The sequence below is a fragment of the Propithecus coquereli genome, unplaced genomic scaffold (genome assembly GCF_000956105.1).
Source record: "Propithecus coquereli isolate 6110/MARCELLA unplaced genomic scaffold, Pcoq_1.0 Scaffold114, whole genome shotgun sequence".
NCBI lineage: Eukaryota > Metazoa > Chordata > Mammalia > Primates > Indriidae > Propithecus > Propithecus coquereli.
This window is the reverse complement of record NW_012135414.1, coordinates 2074140-2092313: the sequence shown is the minus strand read 5'-3', so window position 1 is coordinate 2092313 and position 18174 is coordinate 2074140. Positions and strand designations below refer to the sequence as shown.

Genomic DNA, 18174 nt, shown 5'->3' with positions numbered 1-18174 from the left:
GTAATGATTTATCTAAACGAAGACTGCTAGAGATTCTCTTCTTGGGCCATGTTTTTTAGAATTAGACTGACGTCGACACAAACTCCTCAGTGAATTTGGGTAGAAATAGATGTGCTCTGTGTATTAATATATTAAAAGAAGAAAGAGTTACTCAAAATTGTCTCTAGGAAATTAAGCAAGAAATAATTAAATATAAAAGCACTCTGAGCTCCTGCAATCAAAGAAAGGTTAGATAGTGTCATTTCAGATGTGTCTTGGTGTCAGTAATTTTCTGAACTGGCAGATTGGTTTTCAGTTTGGATGCCAATGAAGAAGTGACTTTTCCTCACCGTCATACTCCCCATTATGCAATAGAACAGGAAACAGCACAGTTGCCATATACAAATTGAAACTGGTCTGCACATGAACAAAGAAACAAGCATATTTTTTACAAAGTTTTAATTTTTATTGCTTATTTTTTCAGGATAAAAAATTTAAAAATTTTTAATAGTCACTTATCCTTGGTTCTAGGTGATTTAGCACAACCACCCTGTTCATTCTAAAGAGTTCGTGTTCCGTCCTCAGTCATCCGAGAAAGCCCCAACCCAATGCACATCAGTTTGGAAACTGTTGTGTGAAACCATTGAACAAGTCTATGCTTACCAAGTGATCATTTCCTAGGGGACCCTTTGTGTGCACAGAACCAAGAGATACATCACTTTCTCCCACTGTCACTGGGTAAAGTATTTCTGACTCACCAGGTTCTTCACAGCAACCTTCACATCCTTGTTCCTCAGGCTATAGATGATGGGGTTCAGCATGGGGGTCAACACTCCATAGAAGAGGGAGATGAGTTTGTCTGAAAGGTCCTGCTTGTCTGCTCCAAGAGGGTCCTTGGATTTGGGCTTTGCATACATGAAAAGAATAGTCCCATAAAAAATGACCACCACTGTAAGATGAGCAGAGCAGGTGGAGAAGGCCTTTTTCCTCCCCTCGGCTGAGGGAATCTTTAAGATAGTGGTGAGTATGAAGATGTAGGAGACAAAGATGAACAGAACTGGCACCCCCAGGAAGATCACGTTGGCCACCCCCATGCTGATCACATTGATGGAGATGTCAGCACAGGCCAACTTTAAAACTGCCAGGATCTCACAGGTGAAATGGTTAATGACGTTGTCCCCACAGAAGGGTAGCTGTACTGCAAGAGAGATCTGCACCAAGGAGTTGGCTCCACCAGCCACCCAGGAGCTGGCAGCCATGGGCACGTAGGCAGCCTTGCTCATGATCACAGGGTGCCTAAGGGGGTTGCAGATGGCCACATAGCGATCAAATGCCATCATGCCCAGGAGCACACACTCTGTGGCCCCCATAGCAAAGGAGAGGAACATCTGCACAGCACAGCCTGAGAAGGAGATGGTTTTCCTGGGAGTGAGAAAGCCATCCAGCACTAGTGGAATGGAAGAGGTTGTATAGCAGATGTCCAGGAAGGAGAGGTTCCCTAGGAAAAAATACATGGGTGTGTGCAGGCGGGGGTCAGACACAGTCACCAGGATGAGGACACCATTGCCCAGCAGGATCACCAGGTACATCAGCAGGATGAGCACAAAGAATGTCTTCTCAAGCCTTGGCTGATGTGACAGCCCCAGCAAGACAAATTCTGCCACAGTGGATTGGTTGGCCACTTCCATTTTAAATTCTGACTTCCCCTTTCCGGAAAACCGAGGACAGCAAACACATGTGTGTAAAGAACAGCATGTGGGCTTTACAATGACATGCTTCTAGGCCTTATATTCAATTTACCCTTTGAGATACAACTTGTAATATTAGCATCTAAGGGATAAAATTCATTGCCTACTGAAGTTACCTTGAAAGTCAGGGTATATCAGGTCAGAAGCAGGAGAAGTAGACCCTGGAAATCTAATCGAACTCTAGGATGTGAAAGAACTGTAGTGAGATCAGTAGTGTTAGCACACTTGAAGGAAAGGATGTATAAGGATGGGTCACAGAAGGACCGGGAAGGAGCAACCTTGAGGGTGAGGAGCAGGTTCCCGCACTGACCAGGGAAGTGGGCTCCTCTGGCTAGTCCTCCTGTCCCTGAATTGCTGTGTCCTTGGGAGCTTCAGACTGTCACACTCAGTGATCCTGGCCACTGACATCATCTCACTCACCTGCCTCTAATTCTGTGCGTTTATAACAACTTTCTGATAATAATTCAGTTCCACACAGAGTCCTGCGCAGACAGAATGTGATGAGCAGAGGCCAGGATGATTAGAGTCTATCTGGCATTTACATTTGTTACTTGATCCCTGGTTTATATTTCATTTCTTGGTTTCTGGGCAATAGACCATGGAGACCCTGACAGAAGCTCTTCTAGATCCTCCCTCTCTAACCACCACCTTTGTCCACAGTATTGCAGCTTCCTCAGTCTGGTCCAGATCCCTGAAGAAGCAGGGACTGGATCCAAGGACAAGTGTCCCTCATGCCTCCCAATGTGTCTTTGTGACTGGATTCTGGATTCTGTGCTTTGGGGGCTTTTTTATGTTGCAGCTCCTAACACAGGTCCTTCTATATCTGAGTTGACTGTTAAACCACTGCAATGCCATAGTAATGCTTTCTCTACAGAAAAGCAGACAATTCTACCCAGTATCACAGAGGGGTTGCTCAAAGAAAGCAGAAAATGTCACTGTAGAACTATAGATCCAATATGTTAGAGAAAACCTCAAACCTTGACTTCTCATGTTAAAGATGAGGAAACTGAAGCTCAGAGAAGAACACAGCAAGGACAGGGCCAGGTGATTCCTCACCTTCTCCCCAGAGCTCCTTCCCTCACCACTCTGATTATATTCTTGCCCCTCCATTTGTGCTAGAGCAGGTCTACTAAGGAGCAAAGGACTGACTATGAGATCTTGGTCATCCTTGCTTTCCTAGGACACTCATGAAAATTAGAGGTGTCACACCTTTCTCCAAGATATCCGCCTCATGGCAGGGCATGGGTGGGGTGGGGGGTGAGGTCCCTGAGTTCCATGCATGGCATCCGTGATGATTACACTGCTGCTGGTTGGGGAAGATTGGGTGGGAGAAACTGGGCACAGTTTGAAGCTATCCTTATGCACATATCAGAGGAGATTAACTGTGGGAATCAGAAATATCTGGGGAAAAGAGATCTGTTTAAAAGATATTAATACTCCTGACTAGAGAATCCTAGACTTGGCAGGAAAACTGTAAAGTAACTGGTCCTTCCCTCCTCCCCCTCCACTGTATGAATATCTTCCACAAAACACAATTTTCCTGTTTTTGCTTTGAACGCCTGAGGTGTCTGGAGCTCACACCTCCTGTTCCTTTGCTGGACAGCCTTGATTGCTAGAAAGGTTTCCCCTACATCGAGCAGAAGCACCCTTCTTCCAATGTCATCCCCCACTCCTCCCCCACTGTGTCCCATTCCCACACTGGCCTAGACTCCCAGAGCATGCCTGCTCCCGTTCCCCTATAAAGGACCTTCAGACGTGGAAGCTGTGACCAGGTTCCCATTCACAACCACCTTTGCTCTTCTCCCCACCTACCTGAAGGTCTGGCCGCAGAGAGAACCCTTCTACATCCAGTGTGCAGATAAGTCAATGCTGGCGACAAGCGCTCACCCAGAGAAAAGGTCTCATGACGTGGAGGATACCGGAAGGCTCCAGGCTTGGGAAGTGATTGTTTCAATTGTCCACAGTGACTGTCCCCAGGCTGCCGTATCTGTTGGGGCTGCACCTGGAAATATGTAGCAAGTTCTGATTAGCTGTCTTAGAGCTAAGCAGTCCTTTCAAGTTCCACAACAAGAGAAAGGGAACTTACGGTTGGTCACACCTGGAGGGGCTCTACCTGCTCATTCTCCTGGGCTTCTGCGGGCCCAGGGAGATAACCAGAGGAAGGACAACTCAAGGACTCTGCCCAGTGGCATGGCCATTCCTGGCCTGCATGCTCAGGGCAGGCACCTGTGCTCTCCGCCCCTCACCCCGCTCTCCAGAGGTTCTACCAAGGAGTCATGCAACAATTTAGAGCTTGGGTTGTTCAGGGGCCAGTTTTAATCCCAGAAGCAATTTAAAGTTTGGTGAAAAGCCTCACAGGAGTTTGGGGCCTGTGTCCCATAAACTCAATTAGACAAGTTGCCGACAGCTCTGTGTAAATCTTAAGTCTCACCACAAAGGAATGTTCCTTAGATTGGAAAGTTCCCATCCTGTCCTTGCTGACCTTCCTGGAAGTAGAGGCGATAACTAAATTCTTACTGTGCTTTGACCACAATATTATGTCTCTCTGAGGGGGCTCTGCCACTTGTCTTTGCAAAGCTGAGTGTCAAAACAAGAGAGGGAAGGTTTGCCTTGGCTGAGACAGACACACTGGTCATCTACATGCTTCCCGAGTGTGGCCTTCCCTACAGCCCCTCGGCACACATCCAGGGCTGACCAGACATGACCCCTGCCCTTGAAAACAGGAAGCAAGAGATATGTGCCGTGGGCCAGCACCAGGCACTGGAAAGAAAGAAGAAATGATGAAGGCAGGGCCTGTGACCACCAGAAAGGTTCTGGTGACAGCTACACTCTGTGAGAGATTTTGCAAATGTCCCTAACTTGTACGTGAGCCAGGCAGCAGAGACGAGTGAAAGGAGAAAGGGCAGAGGGAAGGGTGTGTGGGGCCAACACGAGAGACATCATAGGAAAGACATTACAGGGCTTACGGACAGATCGGGGATAAAGACAAAGGCAGACCAAGGGCAGCATTTTAAAACTAAGAGAGAGAAACAGAACACAACAAAACAAAAACCAGAGGAAACAGGAAGGAGAGGGCATTTAAGTTAGCACAGGGGACTGGGGACTGAACAGTTGTTATGACTTAATATCAAAACATTCCTCCAACCATCCTCTTATTCTCTGTTGGGGTTATTGAGGATTACTGAGGATAAGGAGATAAGAAATCTTTCCTATAGGCTGGGCGTGGTGGCTCATGCCTGTAATCCCAGCACTTAGGGAGGCTGAGGCCGGAGGACTGCTTGAGGCCAGAAGTTTGAGACTAGCCTGAGCAACATAGTGAGACTCCGTCTTTACAAAAAATAAAAAAATTAGCTGGACATGGTGGTGCATGCCTATAGTCTCAGCTACTTGGGATCCTGAAGCAGGAGGATCGCTCGAGCCCAGGAGTCTGAGGGTGCAGTGAGCTATGATGATGCATTTGCACTCCAGCCCAGGTGACAAAGCCAGAACCTGTCTCAAAAAAAAAAAAAACCAAAAAAACGAAAGCTTTGCTGTAATTGAGAGGAGCGTGTGGGTTAGTGGATAAGAGGGTTTGAGTTAAAAGTAGGACACTAATATTTGTAGTGGTTGCTACTTTTGAGAAGTGCCTTCTTTCAACCACACTCCTTTTACTTGGCTCACCAGATTAACTAACACTATCCATTCACTCTACCAAACATAGAGAGCAGCGCCCATGATGCAGACTGCTCAATGCCTCAGCTCCTACTTAGCTGGGAGGTACACTAAGAGGCAGTTACGGTGGCTCCCCAGCCTGCTCAATCTATTTGTTAACCTTGTCGTTATATTAATTTTTAAGTTACACAAACCAAGCTAAAAAGATGGTGGAAAGAGTTGCTCTTATGAAAACTAAGTTGAATGCTTTGACTAGATTCATTAAAGGCAAGATATTAAAATAAATTGCTATCATATCAGATGTCAGGGAGACAACTGTTAAAATCCAGACAGATTCTCCACCCTGATCCTTTTGCAAAACGTCTTTAAATTCTTTAAGAAAATTTTAATTGAAAATGGTAGAGGCTGGGTAAATTCATACCTAATGGGTACAATGCACATTATCTGGGTGATGGACACACTTACAACTTTGGCTCAAACTGTACAAAAGTAATTCATGTTACCAAAACGTTTGTACCCCCATAATATTCTGAAATTTAAAAAAAATCGAAAATTGTAGGCAATGTCCATGGGCGTGATTTATTTAAGACTTCACTTAGTGAACTTGTAGACAAGAAATGGCCCTCTCTCTGTGTCAAAATATTGGCAAATAAATCCAGTTATACATTTTAGCATAAAAGAAAATCTTTAATGAAGTAGTTCCCAAACTTTTTGATCTCAAGACTCCTTTACATTCCTCAAATATTTCTTTTGTTTCTCTCTTTATTCTTCTTCTGGTATTCTCATTATGCATATGTTACACCTCTTGTACTTGTCTAACAGTTCTTGGATATTTTTTCTGGTTTTATTTTCAGTCTTTTTTCTTTGCTTTGCTTTTCAGTTTTGGAAGTTTCTGTTGACAGATCCTCAAGCTCAGAGATTCTTTCCTTGGCCCTGTCCAGTCTACTTATGAGCCCATCAAACGTATTCTTCATTTCTGTTACAGTGTTTTTGATATCCAGCATTTCTTTTTGATTCTCTATTAGAATTTTCATCTCTTTGCTTAGATCACCCATTTGTTTTTGTATGTTGACTACTTTTTCCATTAGAGTTCTTAGCATATTAATAATAGTTATTTAAAATTCCTGGTCTGATAATTCCAACATTCTTGCCATGTCTGAGTCTGGTTCTGGGGTTTTCTCCAACTATGTTTTTTGCCTTATAATATGCCTTGTAAGTTTTTGTTGAAAGCCAGGCATGACGTACTGGGTAAAAGGAACTTCAGTAAATAGGCTTTCAGTAATGTGGTGGTAGAGTGTGTGCATGGGATGGGGGAAGTGTTCTATAATCCTACGAATAGGTCTCAGTCTTTTAGGGAGCCTGTGTCCCTGGTCTGTAATCTTCACAAATGTCTCTTGGTTTATTTGTCCCTGTCAGGTGGTATAGGATGCTAGAGCGGGCTAGAGTTAGGTATTTCCCTTCCTCTGGGTCAGTTAGGCTCTGATAAAACCTCAGGAGGCTAGACCCTGGCAAAATAGTCTCTCTTAAGGTCAGGCCTTGTTAAGAAGAACAGAATGCTCTGGTGTATTCCAAAACAGTTACTTTAAACTATGGGGGCCTCCCTAAGACTGCCCCCTCCTCAGACTTTCTAACTCTCAGATCCAAAGAGTTTTTGTTTATATGGATTATATCTATCAATATTCACCATATTAGAAATTAAAACTGATAAATTATTTGTTATTATATTTAAAATTAACAATAATAAATATATTACATGTTACCACAAATAACATTTTAAAAAATAACTATGTTTTCTAAAACAAAATATAGAAGAATGGTATTGTTTTACATCTCTTTCTACTCTCTTTAATGTCTGGCTTAAGAGAAGACAGCTGGATTCTCACGGCTGTTTCTGTAATCAATCTGCTTCAATGTCACATGTCCTGTAACCTCTAGGAAATTTCACTGTACTCTCGTGGGAAAGTGACAGTGAAAAAGGCAGACAGCAATTTAGTATTATTAGGAAAACAGTTGTGACCTCGTGGATCCATCAATGTGTGTTAGGAACTCTCAGGGGTCCCGAGACCACATCTTGAGAACAACTGTTTTTTTTTTTAATTTAAATTTCTCATTTAATATTGTTTTCTTTGCATTAATAACACAGCATAGTCCAAAGGAAATTACCTTTTGGACTAGCACTTAGAATCAATAGGTCATAATTTAACATTTAATTTAAAATTTTTTAATTCGTTATAAAACTTAAAACATTCTCTTCTTTTATTTCAAAATATCAAGGAGGTACAAATGTTTTTGTTACATGGATTGCTTTTGTAATGCTTGAGACATGGCTATAAGTGTGCCTATCACTCCAATAGTGTTCGTTGTACTGGTTAGGTAGGTTTTTTTTTGCCCCTCCTCTTTTCCCCTTCCCCCTCCTTTGTTTCCAGTGAATTTTACTTTCCTCTGTGCACATATGTGCCCATTGGTTAGTTACAATTTAACAGGGAGTACATGTGGTGTTTGTTTTTCAATTCTTGAGATACTTCACTTAGGATAATGGTCTCCAGTTCCATCTAAACCATTGCAAAGGCATTACTTTATCCTTTTTTATGGCTGAGTAGTACTCCTTTTATACATGTATCACATTTTGTTATTTCACTCATCAATGAGAACCATTGGTTTAAGATTAAATATAGACATACATAATACTATGTTAACTTTATTAACTTAAAAAAATTAATCAAATTAACCAACTAAATGTTGGTTCTGACCACATCAGATAAGAAGGCTTCTATTCCACTTAAGTGCCAGGCACTGGGTAAGTTGCATTTTCTCTTTCAATCCTCACAATAACTCTATTTGGTGAGTAATATCATGCTCTTGTTTTCGATGAGGAATCTGAAACTCAGAAAGATTAATGAACTTTCCCAAGGTCTCTAGTGAAAAAGAAATAACATAGAAGCTATGAGAAACACAAGACTAGAATAAAAATCATGTACTCAGGGGAGATTTGAAGCTGGAGGGATGAACAGTTAGCGGAGTCTCAAGGAATGACACTGTGCAACACTTAGGAATTAAGTGTTCTTAGAGGTCATATGTCTTCTGCCAATCAATAATAATAATAATAAAATAATATTATTAATAGTTATTATTTTTGGTTGCCTAGTATGTGCTGGACACTGTGTGGACACACATGCTCTTATTTTATTTTCTATTACTGTTATTTTTTAGAGACAGGGTCTCACTCTGTTGCCCAGGCTGAAGTGCAGGGGTGCAATCATAGCTCGCTGTAGCCTCAAATTCCTGGGCTCAAGTGATCCTCCCACCTCAGCCTCCTGAGTAGTTGGGACTGCAGGTGCACACCACCCTGCCTGGCTAATTTTTTTATTTTTTTATTTTTATTTTTGTAGAGACGGGCTCTCACTATGTTGCCCAGGCTGGTCTTAAACTCCTGGCCTCAAGTGATCCCCCTACCTTGGCCCATTCTCTCATTTTAATTTAATCCTCAAAAGAACCCAATGAAGTAGGTATTTTTATTCACATTGTAGTAATCAGGAAACAGGCTCAGAGAGTTTAACTAAACTTTTGAAATTTATATCAACAGGAAATTTCAGAACTGTGATTCAAACCCAAGTTGGTCGAACTCTAAATACTGTGATTTTTACTGCTCTATGTTACTTCTCTAAAGTGCTTAGATTTGATTAAGTGTTATTAATGCCCAGCCCCAGATTCTAGAGAGAAGTAGCCCTGTTGTTTGACCACTGGGTCTGGTCTAGGTACCGCCCATTAAATTCGAGTAAGACAGACCCCAAAAAAAGTACATACTGTATGATTCCAGCTTTGTGGCATTCTGGAAAAGAGAAAACTTAATAGGGATGGAATTCAGATCAATGATTTCTAGGAGATGGGGGCAGAGAGGTAATTGACCACAAAGGGGCATGTGGGAACATTTTGGGTGAAGGAAATTTTTTTTTTTTGAGACAGAGTCTCACTCTTTGCCCGGGCTAGAGTGCCATGGCGTCAACCTAGCTCACAGCAACCTCAAACTCTGGGCTCAAGCAATCCTTCTGCCTCAGCCTCCTGGGTAACTGGGACTACAGGAATGTGCCACCATGCCCGGCTAATTTTTTCTATATAGTTTTAGTTGTCTGATTAATTTCTTTCTATTTTTAGTAGAGACGGGATCTCGCTCTTGCTCAGGCTGGTCTCGAACTCCTGAGCTCAAACAATCCACCCGCCTTGGCCTCCCAGAGTGCTAGGATTACAGGCGTGAGCCACCACGCCTGGCTGGAAATGTCTTGATAGGGGTGGTGGTTACATGACTGTATACATTTGTCAAAATTTATCAAACTGTACACCTAAAAACAGTGACTTTTTTATGCCCCAAGGGTGTATATGAATTATACTTCAATAAATCTAACTTTAAAATCAAATTCATCATAATTTTTTAAACTTTAGAAAGTTCGGATATAATTCATATACCATAAAATTCACTCTTTCAAAATATACAATTGGTAGTTTTTAGCATATTCACAAGGTTGTGCAAACATTACCACTACCTAATTCCAGAACATTTTCAATACCTTAAAAAGAAACTCCATACCTATTAGCAGCTGTTCCCTTTGACCCCCTCTTTGCTGTGCCAGAGTCAAAATGGGAGGGCAGTGCAGATTCCATGACAGGATGGTGCGGATACAGGGAGGGATTTGGAGCCACTGTTGCAAGTGACCATACATATAAATATAGGTAGGGTAAGTGGCATTGTGTCTAAAATGTGTAATGAACATACGTTTTCTTCTCTCCAAGGATTCTCTTGCATTTTGAAATATGTACTTCTTTTAAGAAATGCTCCTTCCTGCACTTCAACTATATGGTACAAATGGGAGGTAATTCCCTAAATAGGTACCACTGCTCCAAAACCCCCACTAGCTTTAATTGGCCAGGACTAGAAAACTGTCCTAAGCCAAGTCAGTCACACACCTCCTCTGAGATGTATTAACTTGGAATCCTCCAAATTCACTGGATAGTAAACAGGGTTGAAGCAAAAAAGAAACGTGAGCTTCAAAATTGTTGGAGATCATGTTGCCATCCTTATGGAAGATGCCTGTTTGAGAAAACGAAGCAGAGGCAAGAGACAGAAGATGAGAGATCAAATTTTGGACAATGCAGATAAACCTGGAGGACATTATGTTAAGTGAAATAAGCCAGGCATAGAAAGACAAATAGTGCATAATCTCACTTATATGTGGAATTTAAAAAATTCAAGCTCATAGAGACAGAGAGGAAAATGGTATTTACTAGAGGCTGGAGGGGTAGGGGAAATGGGGAGATGCTGGTGAAAGGACACAAAATTTCAGTTAGACGGGAGGAATAAGTTCTAGAGACCTATTATATACATCCTGGTGACTATAGTTAATAACAATATATTATATACTTAAAAATTGCTAATGGAGTATATTTTAAGTGTTCTAATCACAAGAAATGAATGATATGTATTGAGATAATGCATATGTTCATTTGATTTAGCCCTTTCACAATACATACATAGATCAAAACATCATGTTATACAACATAAATATATACAATATTTACTTGTCAATTAAAAAATTTTAAAAGATTGCTCCTTGTGATGTCTCTTTTGGAGTATCTGGATAAATCATTTCTTCTCCAAAAAAAAAAAAAGATAAAATATAAAGAATGTCTGGGCTGCATTTGAGTCCCTGGTGGTACCACAAGGCCAGCTGCATCTCTCACCTTTGACTGTTTGGTCACATAAATCAATTAATTCAATCTTTTCTCTAAGATAGTTGTACCACATACGACTAAAAATTCTTAACTAATTAAATTGATTAAACAGGACATGCCCTGTTCCACTATGGCCAGAGAGGACATTAAATGGTATCATGTGGTGAGTGTCATGGTAGCCATACTTTTAGCTGATGGGGAGTCCAGTTGCAGCTCTTCCCAAGTAGGAAGAGACACTACCCTCCCCACGGCTACAGGATAGCATAAAGGTTGCACAGAGGACATGAGGGCAGAAGAAAGCCCTGGGGTTGATAAGGGAACAACAAGGTCAAGCCATAGATGGGAAGTTTCTCTTCGAAGTGCATGAGAGGAGAATGCAGGGTGCAGCCAATGAGCCTTGGATTGAAACTTAATCTTTACCAAAGCAACAGATATTTTCACAAACTATGCATCTGACAAGGGGTTAATATCCAGAATATAAAACAACTCAACATATGTCCATCCTTCGGGTAGTGTGCATTGCACTCCTTGTGTATACAAATACCCGTCCCCTCCTCCCTCACGGACTTGGGCGGGGGGAACCAAGGGCAACACATGTAACCTAAACATCTGTACCCCATAATATGCTGAAATAAAAAAAAAAAAAACAACTCAAACAACTCAGCAGCAATAAACCCCCAAATAATCTGATTTTAAAATGGGCCAAAGATCTGAATAGACAGTTCTCAAAAGAAGACACAAATGGCCAAGAATATGAAAAAAATGCTCAACATCACTAATCATCAGGGAAATGTAAATGAAAAGCACAATGAGATATCGCCTCACCCTAGTTAGAAGCCAAAAAATAACAAATGATGGTGAAGGTATGGAGAAAGGGCAACTCTTATACACTGTTGATGGGAATGTGAATTAGTACAGCCATTATGGAAAACAGTATCTATGCTGTTTTCATAATTATTTTCGTAATTATCATTGAGAAGTCATAGAATTGTAAAGTAAATGAGTCACTTGTAAGCCAAATAATATTAATAACAGAAATAGAAAAATCATTTCAAATTTACCACAAAGTTTATACATAAAGTGGGATACAGGTTCATTTTGACGTGATGTGGGCTAGGACCTCCAAAAGGAAGACTGTCCAGGCCTGGAACAGTTTTGAGAGGGACCTGACAGTTCCAGATAATATTTGTTATGAAAAAACAGTAACTATATTTAAATTTTCTTCAAAGATTTAAATACAGAACTACCATATGATACAGTAATCCCACTATTGGATATATATACAAAGGAAATGAAATCAGTACTTTGAAGAGACATCTGCACTCCTATGTTTATTGCAGCACTATTCACAATAGCCAAGATATGGAATCAACCTAAGTGTCCACCAGCAGATGAATGGATAAAGAAGATGTGGTATATACATAATGGAATACTATTTAGCCATAAAAAATGAAATCCTATAATTTGCAACACCATGGATGAACCCAGAGGACATTAAGTTAAGTGAAATAAGCCAAGCATAAAAGAACCACTCCCACATAATCTCACTCATGCGGAATCTAAAAAGGTTGATTTCGTGGAGGTAGAGAGTAGAATAGTGGTTACCAGAGGCTGGGAAGAGTAGGGGGGAGGGGAGGATGGGATGAAGTTGGTCAAAGTTAAAGTTAGATAGAAGGAATAAGTTCTAGTGTTCCATTGCATAGTAACCATAGTTAATAATATTGTATATTTCAAAATAGCTAGAAGAGAGGATTTGAATGTTCTCACCACAAAGAAATGACAAGTGTTTCAGGTGACGCATATGCTAATCACCCTGATTTGATCATCACACAGTGTGTATATCAAAACATCACACTGTACCCCATAAATATGAGCTGCTATTATGTGTCGATTAAAAATAAAGTAAAACATAAGATTAAAAAAATGACTGGTGTTAAAGGGAAACAGAGTGATTTGCTAATAAAAAGACCTTGGGTACTAATTATTCTTTGGTGAGAAGGAGATGGAAGCTGGTATCGGAGTTCTTTGTATGTGTTTGTCATCCTCAGAGACACCATTGCACGCATTACTGCAGGGGAACTGCACGCAGTTCTCATTACGGTGTGTGGGCTCGGCCATCTTCATTTACACTTTCATCATTTCCATAAGACCAAAGAAAGAAGCCCTGGCAGCCCACAGACTACCTCAGGTCTCACGCTAGATAGACACAAGCATAGTTTGGATTTTCTCCTGGGGAAAAGTTTCACCCATCTGAGCCCTCACTTAAACCCTCTGTAGAAGTCTACCGGCCACACACGCCTCATCTCTCTGAGCACAAGAGCAGGAGCAAGAGAGAGCTGGAAGATAATCGGGGCAAGACCCCTGTGTGTTGAACTGAGCACCTGCATGCTGATTATTGTTCTAGGTACTGCAGAGAAATATTATCTGGGACTGTCAGGTTCCCCTCAAGACTGTTCCAGGCCTGGACACTCTTCCTTCTGGAGGTCCTAGCCCACATCACGTCAAAATGAATCTGTACCCCACTTTATGTATAATTTATCGGTAAATTTGAAATGATTTTTCTATTTCTGTTATTGAAATATTTGGCTTGCAAGTGACTCATTTAATTTACAATTCTATGACTTCTCAACAATAATTACGAAAATGCAGGAATTTTTGCAAAGTGGAAGTATCTAATCTGTAGATTATTTTAAAATACTGATGCATGAATACAAACATTTATCCATTATTGAGATTGACATAATGTTCCCTTTTGTAGTCATGTAAATAAACAATTAAGATTTTTTATATTTTGTTTTGTTTTGTTGTAGTCAAGACTAACGTGCTTTCCAGACCTCAAAGATCTTTGAACTTGAAGAAACTGCCATAGACCTGACTACTGAGCCCTCAAGCCCAGTGGATACAACAGCCCTGTTTACTCTCTGTTTAGGAGTAAAAACACTTGTTCAGTAAATACAAATCAAGATTCATTTATAGAAGTGAAAACTAAAGTAATTAATTTAGCAAATAGTTTTTTAGGGAACAATTTTTTCTTTGAACAAAAGGAATTCAATGAGTTATTCCTGGGAGTACAGGAAACACAGGAGAAGGACACGCACCAAGGATATATACACTGTTCACACATCTGTGTGGAAACTGACTGCTGTTCTCTGCCGCAGCTTGGGTTCCCTGGAAGTTGGGGAGATTTTCGTGCAGAATGTTTACTGGCAAGTGCTCTTAAGATCAACACCTGGTGAGGTGGGGGCAGGTGAAGGAAGCAGGACTAGACAGAGGGAGAACTTGAACTGCCACAGGGAAGTTCTCAAGCTGGCATTTTCCTTTAGAGATATCCCCAACTGAGGCAAAGAGGACTGGGCCTTTATATTGACATAGACTAATCACTAGATATGGGCTGCTCCTAAGAAGGGAATGTGACTTTGGGTGAGGTAGCTCTCTTTAGTCAAGGGCAACACTGCAGAGAGATTCTGCTGAATGCTGTCAGCCACCATGCTCCCAGCAGCTGGGGTCATGAGTGCTTCAGCCCTAGGTAAGGTGGGGGCAGGAATCTGGGCAGCGCAACACAGCATTCACTACACACTCTCAACCAATACTTCTCGAAGTTTAACATGCATACAAATCACCTTGAGGACCTTGGTAAAATGCAGGTTTCAATTCAGTAGGTCTGCAATGGGCCCCAAGAGTCTGTATGTCTAATAAGTCCCCAGGTGCTGCTGACAGTGCTGGTCCATGGACCACACTGTGAGTAGCGTGTCTCTAAACTCAACTTGCCCCTCACCTAGCATTGCTTTGCATTGAGAGTCTCAAGTGAGAGCCATCAGAGTGTGTGGGTCATGGAATATATCTCATCACCTTGTGAAGCACTTCTGAGCCACAAGGCTCCTTGTGGCAGTCTTAACATCCTTGTTCCTCAGGCTGTAGATGATGGGGTTCAGCATGGGGGTCAGAAGCCCATAGAAGAGGGAGATGAGTTTGTCTGAAAGGTCCTGCTTGTCTGCCCCCAGTGGGTCCTTGGATTTGGGCTTCCCATACATGAAGAGGATGGTCCCATAGAAGATGATCACCACAGTAAGGTGAGCAGAGCAGGTGGAGAAGGCCTTTTTCCTCCCCTCGGCTGAGGGGATCTTTAAGATAGTGGTGAGTATGAAGATGTAGGAGACAAAGATGAACAGAACTGGCACCCCCAGGAAGATCACATTGGCCACCCCCATGCTGATCACATTGATGGAGATGTCAGCACAGGCCAACTTTAGAACTGCCAGGATCTCACAGATGAAATGGTTGATGACGTTGTCCCCACAGAAGGGTAGCTGTACTGCAAGAGAGATCTGCACCAAGGAGTTGGCTCCACCAGCCACCCAGGAGCTGGCAGCCATGGGCACGTAGGCAGCCTTGCTCATGACCACAGGGTACCTAAGGGGGTTGCAGATGGCCACATAGCGATCAAATGCCATCATGCCCAGGAGCACACACTCTGTGGCTCCCATGGCAAAGGAGAGGAACATCTGTGCTGCACAGCCTGAGAAAGAAATTGTTTTCCTGGGAGTGAGGAAGCCATCCAGGACCAGAGGTACTGAGGAGGTTGTGTAGCAGATGTCCAGGAAAGAGAGGTTCCCCAGGAAGAAGTACATGGGTGTGTGCAGGTGGGGGTCAGACACAGTCACCAGGATGAGGACCCCATTGCCCAGCAGGATCACCAGGTACATGGATAGAATCAGCACAAAGAACGTTTTCTCTAGTTTTGGATGGGCGGAGAGGCCCAGCAAGACAAATTCTGTCACAGTGGACTGGTTGGATGCTCCCATTTCAAACTCTCTCTTTCATCCCTAGAACACTGAAGGCAGAAGATACACTTTTGCTATTTGATGGCTTGCTTGAGTCAATACATGGGGATCACAGTATGATGTCTCTAAAATTGTAAATAAACTTACCCTCTGGAATTCAACTATAAAACCAAGTTATCTAAAATCCAGCAGGCCTCAGAAGAGGAGACCTTGGAAATCTAATGAAACTTAGAATGAATAAAATGAACAATCTGTCTAAAAAATATTAATACACCTAACGCAATGTCATATGTGCACATATGCTGTCTCTAGCACTTTATAGGGAAGCAGGAGCTTCTGAGTAACTCTGTCTCTGCCGTATGTAATAATTGGAGACCTCAGGCTATCACAGCTCAGTGACCCTGCAGGTCACATGGCCCATTCTTCTGGGTCCGGCTCCTCCTCAGCCAGCAAGTTTCTATTATAATTTGACTTCTCACATAGACAGTCTTATGGGGAGATACTGGTGGCTTGAAAACATAGAGTTTCTTATCTCCCCAGCACTTTATTTCTTACTCAGTGTCTGGTTAACTCTTCAGTCTTTTGTGAGTTTAGTTAGTATAAATCAGTTTATTGACATTCTTCCCTGAATAATCTGACCAAATTGAATTTCTGGAGTCTATGGCATGGAGTCCCCACCAAAGTCTCCAGAAATCTGGTCTGGAAGAGAAGGACTCATGTGTCTCCTCCTGTAACCACACCTGATGTGCCTGCATCTTTGCTATTCTGGGACTAGGTTGGAAAAATAGAATCTTACCTGATTGTTGGAGCCCACTCACAATTCACATCCCCAGCCTGGGTTTGGTGGGACCTTGAGTCACACTCACCTCACATTCAATGAGAGATGCCATCCCATTAATGCCATTTGGAGGTTTGCAGACATGTTCACACACAAACCTACTCGACCTCCCAGAATACCGAAATCCACACCATAGTTCATCACAATTTTACTGCCAAAGAGATTCAGAACACCAGACGTCACCAGGCCCTGCTGCAGCGTGTCCAAATGGCATGGAGCTGGCTGCCTAATAACTACTCCAGTGCTGGTTAAAAGTACTAATTTCTGGGTCCTATCTTTGCAGATTGTCTTGGTAATCTGTTTTTGTTTTGTTTTTTTTGCTTTTTAAATAAACGTTCCCCATGTATTCTGGATGTATCAGTCTTGGGAATCACTGATCTATTTCAATCCCTCTCAGGTCAAAGGTGGAGAAAATAAGGTCAGAAGAGAGATTTGTGATAGCACATGCCCCTGAAGAAAGGGTGGTTTTTTTCCTAATTGGTAATGATACAATGTCCAAAAAAGGTTATCTCAGGATATCAGGAATTAAGGAATGAGGAACTATTTTTAGAGAAAAGCTCTTTTTAGTATCAGGAGTGCAGAATCTGAGCTTGGTAGAACCTTCAGATATTAAACCATCCAGTCCCCACCTCTAAGCCCCCTGTCACAGAGTCCCCTCTCCAATAAGTGATTTCTCAGCCTATGTGTAAACATTTTGGACAATGAGGGGCTCATGGCAATGTTGTTGTCAGAATGCCCAGGTTGTTGGAGTTCTTCAGGGACCTGAAATTTGCCTTTTTCTAACTTCTCTCTTCCTCGGCTAGTCCTAAGTCTACCTTCTGGGCTCTTGCAAAACATGCCTGTTCCTTTGGCACACTTGCAGCCTTCAGAACTTTGGGAACAGTTGCCTCGTTGCCCCACCCAATTCTATTCTCAGCCCCTCCCTGCACAGACTTCTTTGCACACAACTTCTTTCCTTTGCTCTCACTTGGTGAAGAGCTGGCCACAGAGATCACCCAGCACTTACCCAGTTTGGGGTCCAGTCTAGGCTGGATAATTGCTCGCGGGAAGGCAGGCCAGTGAAGAGGGGAGGCTGCCAATTTACTGAGGTCAGGACAAGTGGCTGTCTTAGTGTCACCTGTCCTTCTGGGTGCTACCCAACCATAACCAAGCAGCTTATAAGAAGCTTTATATCTCAGAGCTGCCTTGGCAACACATAGGTGCACACTTTTGACATGGGCATATACTCTTTAACTGTTGTCTCACTTCCTGGAGTCTCAAAACGATCCTGAGTGCATAGAGGGGACCAGAGTGCAGCCACAGCCCCAGAAGAAGCCCTTGCCTAGCCTTGGGGCTCAGGGAGACAAGGAAACAAAGGCTGGTTCTCAAGTCTGAGGCTCAGCCAGGAGCCCCAGCCTGGAGGAGTGTGCACCCCAGAGCAGGCTGGCAAGCCATGCCCAGCCACCGGGCCCAT

General features: G+C 42.4%; 2 protein-coding genes across 2 annotated transcripts; both read right to left on the bottom strand.

Annotated features, from left to right (window-relative positions):
• Positions 1–710: 710 nt before the first annotated feature.
• On the bottom strand, positions 711–1667 carry LOC105819914 (olfactory receptor 2S2-like). The gene has a single exon (XM_012656270.1). It carries the CDS (start codon positions 1665–1667, stop codon positions 711–713), a length of 957 nt encoding a protein of 318 aa, XP_012511724.1.
• Positions 1668–14947: 13280 nt separating this feature from the next.
• Positions 14948–15904, bottom strand: LOC105819923 (olfactory receptor 2S2-like). The gene has a single exon (XM_012656281.1). It carries the CDS (start codon positions 15902–15904, stop codon positions 14948–14950), a length of 957 nt encoding a protein of 318 aa, XP_012511735.1.
• Positions 15905–18174: the final 2270 nt, after the last annotated feature.

Coding starts and splice junctions, on each gene's coding strand:
- LOC105819914 (XM_012656270.1), bottom strand. CDS start 1,667: ATGGAAGTGGCCAACCAATCCACTGTGGCAGAATTTGTCTTGCTGGGG.
- LOC105819923 (XM_012656281.1), bottom strand. CDS start 15,904: ATGGGAGCATCCAACCAGTCCACTGTGACAGAATTTGTCTTGCTGGGC.